The sequence below is a fragment of the Carcharodon carcharias genome, chromosome 20, assembly GCF_017639515.1.
Source record: "Carcharodon carcharias isolate sCarCar2 chromosome 20, sCarCar2.pri, whole genome shotgun sequence".
NCBI classification, from domain to species: Eukaryota; Metazoa; Chordata; class Chondrichthyes; order Lamniformes; family Lamnidae; genus Carcharodon; species Carcharodon carcharias.
In genome coordinates, this window is record NC_054486.1 from 68782499 (window position 1) to 68799095 (window position 16597).

General features: G+C 40.9%; 1 protein-coding gene across 5 annotated transcripts in view; it reads right to left on the reverse strand.

Annotated features, from left to right (window-relative positions):
* Window positions 1-8248: 8248 nt before the first annotated feature.
* The window catches only part of LOC121292155 (5'-3' exonuclease PLD3-like), a 64829-nt gene continuing 56480 nt past the window's right edge, over window positions 8249-16597 (reverse strand). For all 5 annotated transcript variants that reach the window (XM_041213778.1, XM_041213776.1, XM_041213775.1 and 2 more), the window contains 4 exons: window positions 15958-16097; window positions 15690-15852; window positions 15186-15282; window positions 8249-10282 (listed from right to left, as the gene is read on the reverse strand). In XM_041213778.1, coding sequence (XP_041069712.1) covers window positions 10071-10282; window positions 15186-15282; window positions 15690-15852; window positions 15958-16097 — 612 coding nt within the window. In that variant the 3' untranslated portion in view covers window positions 8249-10070. The remainder of the gene's footprint in view (window positions 10283-15185; window positions 15283-15689; window positions 15853-15957; window positions 16098-16597) is intronic.

Genomic DNA, 16597 nt, shown 5'->3' on the forward strand with positions numbered 1-16597 from the left:
CAATATAGCGAGAAGGCCAAAAATCGGTTTCACAATGTCGTGAAACCAGTTTGCAGTCGTCTGTTCTTCCCATCAATGGCGGACCACATTTCCCGCCGTCGGATCTTGGGAACCTCATTGTAATACATCTGCATATCGTTATAAGCCCAGCTCGCCGGAATCATCCCCCCCATGCTGGGTCATCTGAGCACGTCGACGTGATTGCACACCAACATGTTTCTCAACTGTACGTAAGCGACATGTACCTGGTGAGCTGCACTTCTCTCGGGACTTCGAGGTTTATTTGCCTACCCTGCTTCGGGCAGCACTCGCAGTCATCAGCGCCAGACTTCACAGGCAGCACCACATCACTTTTAGGGAGGCTCACGGGCAGCTCTCTACCTACCAGATGAGCCATAAGATGGGGGTGACTTCTCAACGGCTGCAGGGCTAGGGCTTGCTTGGGGAAGGGGAGAAGTGGCCTCAGGCAAGGGAACAGGCTGCAGGGCAAGGGCTGTTCTGGGGAAGGGAGTATCCCAGGATGTGTGTAGGGGCACATGTTGATCAGTGCAAGTGGCCTCAAGATGTTGAGGGGTGAGAAAGCAGTCTCCAGGGGAGATGAGGACAGATGGAGATGTGAGGGTATGTGTGTGAGAATAGGTGGTGATGCCCCTTGAGCTGGCAATGAGTGAAATGCCAGTGAATGTATGATGGGTTTGAGTGTGTGAGTTTAAAGTGATAAGACAATTGCCTTACCCTCGCTGCACGGATGAGATCATTCAGCTCTATCTGCATTGGTTGGCCAAACTCTTCTATGCAGCATTGGCATTGATCACCACTGCCATTGCCTACCAAGCCGGAGTGGTAATTTTGCTGCCCCTCCTGTGGCCAGAGAGGAGGTGGAGGGCATCATGGCAAGCCTTCACGGAATCCAAAAGGCGCTCAAGGGACGTGTCACTAAACCAGGGGGTTGCTGTCTTCTTTGCATCAGTCCTGGGCTGGAAGCACTGAGAGGTGTGCGCATGGCACATGGTGCCCAACATGATGAAACAGCAATGTGACAACATAGCAAGTGAATTGGAGCCCACCCACCATTGAAACAGTGTGTTTCCCAGGAATGCATCATTAATAAGGTGGGATTAAGACGATACAACGTGAAAAGCCGCCATTGCGACTGGCAGGTAAAACATCCTTTTTCCTGCCTGCTACCATATTTAGTACTAATCTGGGATGATTCTGCCCTCTGTGTAGAATTTTGGTGGGACAGTGGGAGCAATGGTCTGTGACCCATTGCTGGCACATACGTTACTCCCTCCAAGATTGGTTCCCCTTCCTGGCTTGCTCCCTGGTTTACTGTTATAGTTGGATAATTGCCTTCCTGCACCAGACTGGCTGTAATCAAATTAGTTTTGGCCTCCTGATGCCAGTTCTGCTTACTTTGTGCCCACTTTTGGGTAGAAGTCAAAATACTGCCATCATCTTTATGAAACTCAAGTAAGGAAAATACCAAAAGGATTGAACTGATGCAGCAGCCAGCATTGAAATTCCATACTTGCAACTCAAGACCTGCAAATTCCTAACTTTATTAATGTCTGAAAAAAAACAATTAAAAGGAAAAATAGAGGGAAGAGGACAGCTGAAAGGCTTTGCACATCAGCATCATAAAGAACTCAATGAACAATTCATATTTCCTACCAGTAACAGAGTGGCTAACAGGACTTAAATACAGTACTGAATATATATGTACACACAGGGAAATGACTCAAATGCAGTACTAAATATATATATATATATATATACACACACAGAGAATTGACTCAAAAACAGTAATGAATATATATATATATATGTATACACAGGTAAATGACTCGAATACAGTACTGAATATATATACAGAGAAATGACTCAAATACAGTACTGAATATTTATGTACACACAAGGAAATGACTCAGATCTCAAGTCAGTTCAGAAAAGCTGTAAATCACAGAATTCCTGACCGATCAGATGCACTGTTTTATTTGGAATACTGACTGTAATTCTTTGAAGTACATCACTCTGTATTATTACCTAATATGGATTGAAGTGCAGCAGATTACTTTTCATGAGTAAGCTTGGCAGACTTGGATAGAACAAATCATGTAAACACAGACTCCTCTGCATCTCTGCACAAAATTATGTAGCGTTGTTTTGCTGCCGACCTTTTTCAGATAGCTTGTCACCTATTACCAGAGCTGCAAGCATTGTAAATTGAATTAACTTTTAAACTTCTATTATGTGTGTATTCTTGCTCAAAAATGCTAAATAAGGAAATGAAAACTCTGTTCTGAAGATATGTTGCTTCTTTGCTAAATGGAAAATTCCATATTTAGCAATGAACATTTTTCAAAATATTCTCAAGCTGTTATGTTTATTTTTTTAGTGTCGGTGACTGTGTTATCATGGTAAAGCCTTTGTCTACACTGAGGTTATTGGTGTTGATTCTTTCCTACATGCTGCAACTGCTCAGTCAGCACACAGTTGCAGTGTGGAGTGAGCCTTTGTTATGCCAAATCATAAAAGGACATGAAAGATTAACACTGAGGACAACAAGAAAAAGGAGAGAACATTTTCAAAATCATCTGTGCCCTTTCATGACTAAATTAGGTATGTTACACTTCTGTTAATATTACATTACATTTCACATTAGCTTCCCTCAAGATGCATTGCAATACAAAACGTTATCTTAATCTTTAGACAACATGCAGCAGGGGGAGGTTCAACCAGTATTGTACAACTCTTGCTAGAAGTCATGTAGGCCTGTGGACAGTAAGGTCAGCATCAGATTTAACTGTCTGTGACTTCCTGTCACTCAGGGGAATTTTAACCTCCTCCTGCCTGGTGCGAGCAGGCTGTTTGAGCTGTTAAAATCAGACTGGTGTACTTCCTGCACAGTGCCCACTGCCATTTTAACTGTATGCATTTCTCAGTTAATCAAGGCTCCTTCCATTACAGATATTACTATAATGCTCATTGTATATTATTAAAACACGTACAGAAAAACTTTGAATAAAAGCACTTTGTCCTACACTGTGCTCCCTTTCTCCCCATTCTTCTGTTGCTTATTCTGTATTTCTGTAAAGTTAATGGGCTGTAATTTGCTGTGTCAAGTGTGAAGATGGATTTTTTCAAAATATTTTTGGGAATATGGTGGCATTCTGTAAAGAAGTGGGTGTGAATGTGTCCATGATTAATTGAACTGGGAGATAGTTGGTAAAGACAGCTTGTCTGTGGGAACTGAAAGATGAAAGGTAAAGGAGCTCGATGTATGCATTTGTAATGAGAGGCTATGGTGAAGTTGGAACTACAAGTAAATAAGTTGGGTTTTAAAATTTGCATTATGAGATAAGAAGGGACTTGATTTTTCAGCTGTTAAATTTCAAAGGGGACCTTAGAAATGACAACTTACAAAGGTTTCATAAATAAACAAGGGAAGATTATTAAATTTTATTTGACCTTACAGTGGAAGCAATAGGAAAACATAAAAGATTTTTATATTTTGGAGAAGTTGAAACAAAGGAAGTACTTAGGACAATGAAATCCAAGATGAAAGGGGAAAAAGGTATTTAAGAAAGATGTTGAGCTGAGTTGTGTAGCTGAGTGGGGGAGATGTCCTGAGACCAAATCTGTGCTGGAAAAAAAGTGTGAAAATTGTGAACTTGAAGCAACCATTGGGTTTTCAAGCTAGAGACATATTTGCTTTCAGAAAGCAGTCTGTTTCTGAACCTTTCTTTTGGGATTTCCACAACAGAGTGGAAGAGAATAAGAAATCAAGAGGTATATATTTACTAAAGTGACAGAAGCTGTTGCCTTGGGTAATATTACTGGATTTTTATGGTTAAAAATCTATAAGGGAGCTGTGGCCAAGTCGTTTATTTGTCTGTCTGACCAAGTGGGTTTTTTGGGGGATGTTTTGTTAAACTGTTTCAACTGTGTAACTTTAATCTTGACTGCGTCAGTTTTTTTTCATCTTGTTAATAAATGTGTGCATTTTAAGATCCAAAAAGTGCTACTTGGATTTCATGCTTCTGGGATCAGTAGTTCTTTCCCTCATTTTCAAAATACAAAACAAAGGTTATGATTAGTAAGATAAGTTTCCCTCTGGGGTTTAGTTTGCTCAGCAAATAACATTGGCTGTGGTCATAACACAGGGCAGCTAAAGACATCCACCATTAACTAGATTTGGGGCTAAATTTTTTCAACAATAAACAAGTCCCACTGCCAGGGTGGGCCCGTGTGCAGATATTGCAGTGGCGATAATTGAAGACGTCAGCCTAACCCACAAGAACTGCCAAACCAATCAGAGGACCAGCAGCTTAGCAGCCTGGGCAGTGTCAGCACTAGCAGTGGCCACTGCTGAGGCTTCAAGATGAAGGAGGGAGCACCAGGCAAGTTAATTCTAAACAGCTGGGGAGAGCCAGGCAGGCCACGATAATGGGGGTGTGGGTGGTCACCTTCAGCTGTGTAGCCACAGATGTGGCAATATGTCACCAGGGGGTCTCGCCATGAGCCATGGAACAGCCATTAAGGAGGGCTTCCCTGGGAACCCACTGACAGGTTGCCAGGGTTTACCTACCACATGGCAGCAGACCCTCCCAACGCAGGTGAAATACCAGTAGGGACATGAAGTGGCCCTTATTTGGGCACTTAAGTGGCTGAATTGGCCTCCCGGTCCCTGCTGCTGGTATTATGCCATGGCAGAGCTGCCAATGTCAGGATCCCCTTCCAACACCTTCCCTTACCAGCCCTTCCACCTCTCAGCTCACCTTCAATTCAGCCTAGCCCTTGCAACATTAGGGTTTAATTTTTTTTTTTGCATTGTAAGTTGCTGAAAGTGTGAGCTGATAAGACTGAAGCATCTGTGACCTGAGTGAATGGGGAAAGCAACTGTGTATCTCCTTAACCAATCAGAGTTTTTTTTCAATCATGGGATGTGGGCATCATTAGCTAGGCCAGCATTTATTGCCCATTCCTAATTGTCCTTGAAAAGGGGGTGATGGGCTGTCTCCTTGAACCACTGCAGTTCATGAGTTGTAGGTACACCCACAGTGCTGTTAGGGAGAGAGTGCCAGGATTTTAACTCAGTGACAGTGAAGGAATGGTGATAGATAGTATGTGGCTTGGTGGTGGTGTTCCACCACCAAGTGGTCAGCTGCCCTTGTCCTTTGAAGTGGTAGAGTTGGAAGGTGAGTTTGGAAGGTGTGTCAAAGGGCTCTTGATGAGTTACTGTGGTGCATATTGCAGGTGGTACGCACTGCTGCCACTGTGCAACAGTGGTGAAGGGAGGGAATGTTGAAGGTGGTGGTGCTGATAGGAAGGGAATTCCAGGATTTTGACCAAGCAATAGTGAAGCAATGGCTATATATTTCCAAGTCAGGATGGTGAATGGCTTGGAAGGGAACTTCCAGGTGGCGGTATTCCCATGTGTCTGCTGCCCTTGTCCCTCTAGATGGTTTGCAAGGTGCTGTCTAAGGAGCCTTGGATGGGCTGCCACTTGAGCAGGCTGTCTTGTCCTGGATGGTGACAAGCTTCTTGAGTGTTGCTTGAGCTGAATTCATCCAGGCAAATGGAGAGTATTCTTTCACTCTCCTGACTTGTGCCTTATCAATGGTGGACAGGCTTTGGGGAGTCAGGAAGTGAGTTACTCATCACATAATTCCCAGCCTGTACACTGCTTTTGAAGCCATGGTATTTATATGGCTAGTCCAATTCAGTTTCTGCTCAATGGTAACCCACAGAATGTTAATAGTGAGGGATTCAGCAATGCTAGTGCCATGGAATTTCAAGGGGAGATGATCAGATTGTCCCTTGTTGGAGATGGTCACTGCCTAATAATTGCATGCTTCAAATGAAGGCCTGAATGTAAGCAACATTAGGACTCAGAAGGAAGTGTGAATTAGAACAGGTGAATTCAATATCAAATCATTTATAAAAAGAGAAATAAAGATAAGGACATATTTGATTAGGTGAAAAAGAAAAAGAGACAGAAAGTAAAAGCAAAAAAAACTGACATTCTTATAAAATCTCCAACAACAATTAAAACTTCAGAGCATGAGACTCCACACTTGTAATAGTTACTTCTTAAGTGCCAGAGTGATTGACTGGCAGTAATTAACAGTTATCTCATTGTTAAAAGAGCATTTAGACTGAAATGGACATGACTTAACTTTCTGTGGCAAGTTTAGTTTGTATTTACCATGCAAATACATAAGTTCATGCCATTCAATGCATTTGTTGATAGGCCAGACAGCACAATACCAGTTCACGATGCTAACTGCAGAGTGCGACTCAGGCAGTGAGTTTTGGATATTCAAATTTAACCGTGCATCTGCCTCTTGCTTGGAGCTGCTGCACCTTTTGCACATAAATAACAATGACACTAACCTCATGTTATTTTGACAGTACATTATCATTCTTAGATACTTCTACATTTTTAAAACTAATATATCAGACTTGTGAGGCAGACTGTTGAGTCAATAGATGCTCAATTTTCCATTTTACTTGAATGGGACAATGAGGGTGGTGGGGACCACTGAAAGGATAATGGCCATGTTGTGTGTTTTGCCTGAAGCAATCACAAGTTTTTTTAGTCTGCACTACATGTGGCAAAAAGTCTACAGTATCTTACTGCAGGGTTTGCTTGTACATATCTCAAAATTAACTTGAGACACTAATGTATTTAATTTCAGGATACAGGCTGGTACTCATATTAATTTGCCAGCACCTGTATTAAAAAAACACTTCCAAAATTTATTTTATATAACCTCTTTCCCCTTCCATTAATTTTAAGAAAATTCATTCCCTTAAGTGCTTTCATTCCAAACAGAGTCTCTGGTTTCCTAGGCAACTAATGGGTATTAGTAATGGAAATGATACAAGAAGCAGACTCATTTTGATCTCCCAAGGTTCCAAAGGTCACATCCATACTCAATGTCTGAAGAGATATTGTTCACATTCGATTAGTGTCCTTCAAATGGTTTCGATTTTCCATGATATTTTTGACTTACATCAAGAAAATGGCAGAAATCCAATGTGACTTTTCCACACTGTGTGATCTATTAGGAGATCAGGAATATCAGAACTATTTAACTAATAAAGTGACAATGGAACTTTAGATGCACAGCCAAATTAGCATCTGATAAAATTAATTGCAAAACACTACCAGGTCTTTGAAGACATTTACGTCATTAAACGTTGATGGGATGGTGACTCTGCCAAATAATTAACTGTACTGAAATCAAAATCCAAGGGAAAAAAATCAACTTATCAATAAGTCTGAAACAATTAAATCTGAAACCACCTTGTTCTACACCAGTCAAAATTCTGCACCTTAGAATCAACTCCATCCCTCTTCATTGCAGTCAATTCAGGCTAATCCAATGGTGCATACCCTCAGTGTCCTCTTTTCTCCTCAACTTAACTTCCAACTCCACATGCTACCCTCCACCATAATGATTTTCTTTCACCAGCCTTCACATCTACCTCACCCCGCCCCCCTCCCCGCCACCCAGTGCCACTAAAGTGGGTTTAATCCTTTGCCCTCTCTGGACCCAATTACTTTTAATAGATTTCTTGCTGTTCTCTCAAGTTCCGTGCTTCACAAGTGCCAACTTGATAAAAACTTCACTGCTGCATGCTATCTCACATTATGTCCACTCCCCTGGACTCACCAAATCCTCATTATCCAATGCATCAACATCAGATTCTTTGTTTTCAACTATAAATCACTCAATTATCACATCCCTTTCTACCTCTCCAATTGCTTGGACAAGTAGTCTTGCTTGATTTGTTACCTCATATAAAATAAATTTCATTTTTGTGTAGGGGAGATAGCGGCAGTTTATCAAATATTGTTATTGGCCACATATTGCCTAACGTGACATGACCACTAGGCTAATCAGTTCCCTTTAGATCTGCAACCAGTTTTAAAGGTGGAACTCCCCTAAAACAATTTTTCCCTAAAATCTAGTTCTTTGCTCAGTTTGCAGTATTTGATTATCTTGGTGATCTAGGATAATTATTTATTTTATATTAGAAATGTTTCATTTAATACATTTATAGCAAATTTCAGTAAAATAGATTTCAAGTTGTAAGGTCCATTGTATTATTATGCAGAACTTGAAAAAAGTCTTCACACATTATGTAACATTATTCATAATTCAATTTACTGTAGGACTAGGGTCTGTCACTTTATTAATTGCCTTGTTTGAATTGAATGAAAAAACAGGTTAACTCCTTGAATGTTTAATTTTATTTGCAGTGTTGTGTGAGAACAACTGTACATTCAACATCAGCACTGTCACATTGTGTCCCCTTTTTCCTCTTAACGTTCATCGTGCCATGGCTCCAAAGGCACCCACAACCCTTCTATACCTCACCTGGGTGGTCAATCTTCATTCCTAATCATGGACAGTCAGCACTGGAGGGTTTATTCAATGGTGGGGGGTAACAGAACTGAACTCAATCCTGTCTCTGTCCAGGGTGAAAACATGAGCACTTTCCAGTGCAGGATCACTGAATGACAATTTGAACTTGTTTTTTATTCTCTCTCTCTCTCTTGCTAAACTAAAGAAATTAAGGTCAATTGTATTGGTCTTAAAGATGCCATCTAAACTGAGATTAGCTAACGCAGCACAGATGAAGAAAACAAGCTGAGACTTTCCTGGTGCACATGCCAGAATTGCTTTATCATGCAGTGCATTCATCAAATTAGCCTTTGGCAACACCTACATTGAAACATTTTTCAATGCATTTTATACCAAACAAAAAGATTAGGACTTATAGAATTTCCTTTTTAAACAGCTCATTAAAAATTGCCTTTATAAGAATTTGTCCCTGTATCTAACATATGTGAGCAGTGGGTCTTCCAGCGCTCATTCTGGAGGGTGAAATGGAATAAGCTGTTCCACATTTGTTTCTAATTCAGTTCAATTTTATGTCATGGCTATGATAGTTAATCTTTACCTAATGTGTGCTTGTACCTGTGTTAATTAGATGCATAATGTATATTTTCAAATAATTTCTTTAAAGGGTAGTATTATAGTAGTAATATGAAATTCGCCTATGTGGCCATATGACTACTAAGAGAGTGTTTAGTAGTGTTCTAAAGGCCCATGCTGTGTTAACTATACAGCCTAAGGGATGATAGATATAATTTAATGTATATAAATTTACAAAATACAGGAAACAGCACATTACAGTCAATGAAGTGCGGCAATTGTTGTTCCGTAGGGAAATACATAATCTAACTGAGTTTGGTGTATTTTACAGTGTGGAGCTGCTGCATGGCAAATTTAATACTCTCACATCCTGCCATTACAATACATGGAGTATGTTCACCAGAAGGCACAACACATGTAAAGTGACAGCAAGTAATGAAAGGAAACTGCTTCAAAATTCTTTGGACCAAATGGCATATTCATGAATAAATATCCGGCAGCCGGGATGAGTTTGGCTAAATGATGAGGTCGCCACTTGGTGATATTATAATGTTTCAATTGCTCCCCGTCTCTTCCTGAACTCAAACTGCTGATCACCTTCAGATTGCAGGTGAGATGTGCTGGGGGTTTGGAGATGTGTCTCCAATGTGATGTCAAATGTGGTTATTAGTGTCACACAACATTTTCAAGCATTGCAGCAAAGTGGAGACCGTTTTACTGCTACATTATAGCATATATAAGTGAATACAACCTTAGGTTGTGTCCTGACATTACAGAATGATTTATTGTTTCATTCATAACTTCCCATCAGTGTGGGCTTAAAGAAATGTATTAGTTCTGGCCATGAAGTTTAATTTACAGTGTGTTTGCACTAACTAGAAAAGCGATGTTATTTTATTCCCAATATTCAAAATGACATTAACAGCTTAGCTTGTATTTATGCATATTGCAGGGAAATATACCTGCTAGCGGCAGCGGACTTTCAATAATCTAATGGTTTACTTTTAATCCCTTTCTTCCTCTAACGTCCAACAAAATTCCTGCAGACATAACTAGTAAGTGTGATTGTGGGGGTTAAGAGGATTTCTTTTTCTGCAAGGCACCTACAAAGCATCATTATAGCCCATTAATTTTAAATGGAAAATTGGAATTATCTTTCAGATCATCCAAGGTCACAGAATAGTTGGAATTCCAATCTCTTTGAAACAGCCTCTTTAGCTGATGGTGAGCTGTATCACCAGCCTCTTCATTATTCTCTGCGGTCTGATTAATGAGCAGGCCCACTCCAGTCGTAGAGTTGAAGTAGTCATAAGACCAATTTGAAGTACCTGGAAGCCAATAACATTTATTTCATAATTTAATATAGCATTTACAGTTTGAAGCAAAATAGAACCACCCCCAACCCTCTCCAAAATCTGATGAATATACATTTGTAAGAAAGATTGGGGGTTGAATCTCTTTTACAAGCCAAACAATCCTTTGCGTTTGCTACCCTGTAATTCCAGATGAAATAGTTGACTGAAGTTTCCATAATTCATTCAAGGGATCCAAGTTTAAACCTCCACCTTGATTGGCAATTAGCTCATCTATGCCTGTGATTCATTTTCAATAGTTTTCAATCAAATAGTCAGATGAAATGCACTGTGGTCTTGGAGTGAATATGGGGGGAGGGGCAGGCGTGTGTTGGTGATAAGGATTAGATATGTTTCAACAGTTTAAAAGATATGAACAATGAGGTTCAGGGGTGAGACACATCAGACAAATTTGACCAACAAGGTTGTAATTCTGTATTAACATCAACAGTTGTGTTCTTGGGGTGAGTATTAAAGGGTGGCAGGGTTTCCCATCCTTCCAGCTAAAGAGTCAGCGGGGAAGTCATCTCCAACAATCATAGCTGCCCCGCTGCCATTTAATGCTCCGAGCAGCACCAATTGGCTGGAGGTGGCATTCCTGTCCCTCATTCGGAGTGAGGTCCCACCTCAGCGATCTGCTAGCCGATACTGCCTCTACTCCCAGCACCACCGGGCTATGGAGGGTCACAGCAGAGATGTAATGGAAGGTTCTTTTGAGTGGGGGGGGCGGGGGTGGTGGGGGGTGTGTGTGTGTGTGTGTGTGTGTGTGTGGGGGGGGGGGGGGTTGTGGGGTGGCTGGTGGTGGTGTTGGTGGTGGTGGTGGTGGAAGAGTGGGGGGGTGTTCTAGATGGACCAGCCTGAGTGGTAGAGAGCACCTAGTGGGTGGAGATCTGAGGACAAAGTCTAATGTGGAAAGGAGGCTAGTGAGTGAGTCACCCGCTCCCCTGTGCCCCCCCTCCCCCCCCCCCCCAGCCCCTTCTCACCCAAGGTCCAAGCAGTGTGAGCAACCTCCCCCACATTTCTGGCCTCCTCCCGCCAGCCTCAACTGGGACAAGGCCTTGCCCGCCTCCCATAAAGTAGAGGACAGGTCAGAAGCAGGTGGAAAGGCAACTCAGGAAATTTCACAGGCCCACCCCACAACCCCGGTGGCAAGCCTGCTGGTGGGGCCAGTAAAGTGATGGGGCTTGGGTTCAGAGAAGCAGCTAAAACACGCATACAAATAGGCACACAGAAAACAGATCAAAGATCATTGACCAGAAACTCTCGGCCAGCTTTTCGTCTGCAAGGCAGAAAGTTTGTGTCAGGAAGTTTCCTCTATTGATTGGCCCATCTCCTTCAAAAGGCCACCCTTCTTACTTTGGTGCCAGCGAGACAGGGACGGGTTGGAGTTGGGCCCACTGGTTCTGGAGGTATTTGCGATGTGGCACATAAGCAGACAAGTGCTGAGGTAGGCTAGTTAAAAGGCATATATATTGAACATATTGAATTACTTACGAACATATTGAACGTTTTAAGTAAGACTTTTTTTTAAATGACATACAAGCAAAAACTGGATGAGAATATACAGTAACCACTTTCTGGAAAATCCCTATGTGGATTACACTTGGCTGACCAGTCCAGAGACACCCTGGAATGTTGCACATAAAAAGATGTCAAGGCCTACTTCAGACTGAGACACTTGAAATGCAAAAGACAGAACTTAAATCTCCTGTGGAGACTGATTGCCACACCCCAGCAGAAACCATCTCTTGTTGAATTATGTCTCAGAATGTGGACATGATCTGAGTTGAAAGAAAGTAGATTCTGGGCGAAATACATGTTTTTTCCCTTCCAGGAATACACAAGAAAATGGGTTAAAAAGCCAGATGCAAACCTGATCTGTGTGTTCTAGTTCTGGTGTGCTAGTGTGTGTGGTGGAGGTCACAGCAGAAGAACTGCAATTAGGTGACTCTGCAGCTTGTATGTAGAAGTCTCTCTCTCCTCTCTCTCTAACAGGAGGCAAGTTAGCAAAGCCACAGTCAAAGAGGAAACAAGACAATTCCTTCAGCTGACCTGCAGGACCAAGTGTCTCCAAACCAACTGCTCAACTGCCAAAGTCAGCTCAGAATCACCCAGTTTAACGGCCACAACGTTTCACCATCTACTCTTCACAGACAAACCAAAGACTGATTTGTATACTTTTTTTAACTTTTTATTTTTGGATTTAACTTCTCATTTCTGATCTGTGTGTACGTGTGTTGCATTTTTATTATTTTTTATTAGGTTTAAGTAACTAATAAACTTAGTTTTTCTTTGACTCAAGAAGGCCTGGTTAAATTGGCTCCTTATAAACATAAATATGTTTGGACTGGGAAAAGGTACCCACGAGGGAAGGAATTCTTTTTAAATTAACCTTGTTGCAACCAACCAAGGAAGCTGAATAAAGAAGGGGAGCCAGTTCATTCCTCCTCACCCAGGAGCATAACAAAATTGGGGTCCCATTCGGGAAATTTACAATTTGGGGTATCTCATCCGGGATCATAACAAATAGGGGGACTTCACCTGGGGACTAGTTGTAATAGGCCCAGTTGTATCAAAAACTGTTAGGTCCTCTTGCCCTAACCTCCTCACCCCCGGCCACTCCCCATGCCTCCCTACATCCTCCATGCCTACAACATAGATGTACCCTTGAACTAATGAAACATATAATAACATGTCTTGAAATGCACCTAAAAACAGCCATTCAAAAATCTGCTTTGAAAAAAACCTGCTGCTTTTATGAAAGTGTCAAACAGAACAATTACAGTATCAATTACAGAAGCTTTACCTCACTTTACACCTCTTAATCTTGTCTAAATAAACATACAGACATTGAAAGAAACATTTCATAGAAAGGATAATGTTTTCTAATTTCATAAAGGTGTCAATCCATCAAAGCAAACACTCAACTTCGGGCTATGAAAACAGACCCCATGCTAAACTAATCCATTGGAGCTCAGCCAAGCATTCATAATAAGGCCATCTGGAGAAACAAATGTCTAGCTATCTGTTTCTGTTGATATAGTTTACAGAGTTAACTTGTAACTAGTGGTAAAATGCAACCACTATTAAAGCCAGGAGATCTTAAAACAGTGGAGGAGAGGACATTGGTGGGGAAAGCGCAAATGTTGACAGTAGATGATCAAGTAAGGAGTAAGGAGTTGCCTAGGGAGCTGCTAGCTCAGGAACAATCTTGTAATCTATGCACAATAAATTGGACAATTCTAATCGGGCTAATTACTTCCTCATCAGCTTTCTCCCAAACATCAATGTAGTGATGGATGGAGTCATCGAGATGGTGCCACCACCTGACACTTACTCACCATTAACTTGATCACTGACACTCAGTTCAGATTCAGATTCTATCAGAATGACTCCACTCCAGAGCTCATGACAACATTTAATAGAACATGGACACTACACCTGAATATTAGAGGAAAAGTAAAATAGTTGTCTCAGCAACAAGGCAGTGTTTGACTAAGTATGGTCAGCAAAGTCTCAGGACATCATGGCAGCCACTCCTTGTGAATATGTCCTGAGCCCACAATTTTCAGATGCTACATGACTGATATTACTTCCATCAGAAAGTCAGGGGTGACCAAGTCAGTTTGCTGCTGCTTCCAGTTTTCCACTCCATTCACAACTGCTCCAGCAATGAAAAATCCCATACCAACCTACAGCAGAACCTAGACAACATCCAGGCTTGGGCTGACAAGTAGCAGCTAACCTTCACACTGTTAAGTATTGATCATCTAGAATAAGAGAAAGTCTCAGCCTTTTTCCCTTGACATTCAACAGCACCAATGTCACTGACTCACCTGCCCTCAGCATCCTTGGGTCAACACTGAGCAGAAGCTGAACTAGCCCAGCCCCCTCATCTCAACACCATGGCTACAAGAACAGGAAAGAGGCTTGGTACTCAGCAATGAGTGATTCACCTCTTGATCCCTTAAAGCCTACCTATCATCTACAAAGCTCAAGTCCAGAGTGTGATGGAATATTTATCACTTCTCTGGATGGGTGAAACAATTACACTCAAAATGTGCAATGCCAGTTCACTTGACTGGAGACCTTTTCATCCTGTGCAACATTCATGCTGTCCGTCACTAGCTGGCACACTGTGGCTGCAGAATTTTCAATCTGCGGGATGCACTGCAGCAACTCATCAGGACTACTACAAGAGCATTTTCCCCTGCTGCAACCTTTCCAACTAAGAGGGGCAAGTTGTGAGAACTGTTGTGGGAACACTATCAGGTCCATGTCGCACACCATCCTGATTGGACATACATCACTATTTATCTATTGTTGCTGGCCAATATCCTAGAATGCAATACCTAACACCTTTGTAAGAGCAGAATCATCACAAGGGCCATAATGGTTCAAGAAGAAGTCCCACTACCATTTTCTCTGGGCAATTGGGAATGGGCAATAAAGACTATTTTGTCAGTATCATTCATGTCCCCACAAACACATTTTTAAAAATCCAAAGAATTACTTTCAAAGTTCAGTCACATTTGCAACATTGGCAAACATTCTAGAATAATTTCAAAGCAATTGCAATTAGAATAGCACATTTAGAAATGTGTATTTACCTGGAAATTTCATCAATGCTTTTAGTCACTAAGTTATTTTGAGATGCAGATATTGAGAATGATTACCCAGTTTTTAATTGCAGTAAACATCACTCATGCGCCGGCTCAATCAAAGCTTATTACATGAATGCCTAAATCCACCATTATCCTTTAAACATTTGTTAAATTCTTGAAACATTCTGGAATACTTGATGGCACAATTTTCCCATGTTTCTCATTTATTAATGGTTTCGGACATAGAAACATTGCATGGAAGATAAAGATCTTACCTATATAGGCAACATTTTCTGTTACAAAGTATTTGGTGTGACACACCCTTGCATAAGGAATATTACGAAACTTTCCCACAGGAACGATGAACAGTTTCTGCAGAAAGGTCACATTTGTGAGGTATTGTTAAGGTGTTAACTTACTATTCATCAACAATGTGTACTTTATGCATAAAATAAACAAAATGAATCAAATCTTAGCACAACTGAAAAACAGTTCAAAAATAATGTATCTGTTAGAATTTTTGGAAGTCCTAAGAATTGTAATGAAACAGATTTTTGAATAAGTTGAAAGTAATTATAATTTCTCATAACAATTCTCTAAACATTTTACTTGCAACAGTATTAATATTAAGTTACTGCAGGTATGAATTAATAGTTTAAAGGACTGGTATTTATCCTCACAGATAAATTGGTCTTTAAACAACATTTAAAAATTAGCTGAGAATGAATAAACTTTTCATTAATTATTAACACTTGTTAGTAAAATAAAGCATTATTCACCACATCAAAATGGACTTTCTTGATATTTCCTAGAGCTTGCAGTGACCGAAGGTAAGCCAACATGGATTTATCGGTATGTTTCCAGTAACCAATCAACATTTGAATGTGAACATGACGTTCAATAGCTGCTTTTCTCAGTGAGTCATCAATATACGGCCAATATCTAGATTGCAAAGTGAGATTTAGAATCACATACAAGTATAAATTTCTAATGAACCAAATATTATTATTGTGTATCCCTGGTGCACTTGTCAACTGCTTTACTTACATTACATGTTGTAGAAAACGTGATGTTGGAAAATATTCCATGACAGAAACATAGAGAAACTCCTTTGCAGTATTGATGCCATTGATAATAGCATCAAGGTCACTAGTTCGACCCTTTGGGCACATCCTGGCAGGTGAGCTCTAGGCGAAATGACAGTTTCAATTGGTGCTTGAGCATTTCTCGATCCATTTATAATACAGTGACTGATTTTTAAATTGGCTTAATATCATGGTCTCTGTACACTGTAAAGGAACATGGTTATAAAGTATCTATATAAATTACACTTTCTGTATCATCCATGATCCTATTTTAAAGGTGGTGCCTTCAAGGAACTGATCAACTGAGACATTAAACAGTGTCACTTCACTCAACCCTGCAGGGTTACACCTTTCCGTAGCAATGCTCCTCAAGATTGCTCCCAAACTTATGGGAAAAGAACAGGGAGGAGAGGTGAAGGAGGAAAGGAGCAGGGTGAGATGAGAAAGGGAGAAAGGGAATTAAGAGTTGCAAAGGGAGTAAGGAGAGGGGAGAGTGAGTGAAAGGGTAAAAGAGGGAAGAGGGAGGAAAGATGGGAGAAAAGGAGTGGGTGGGACAAAGGGGAGACAAAATGGAAGGGTAGAAACGGAAAGGTTGATAGGAA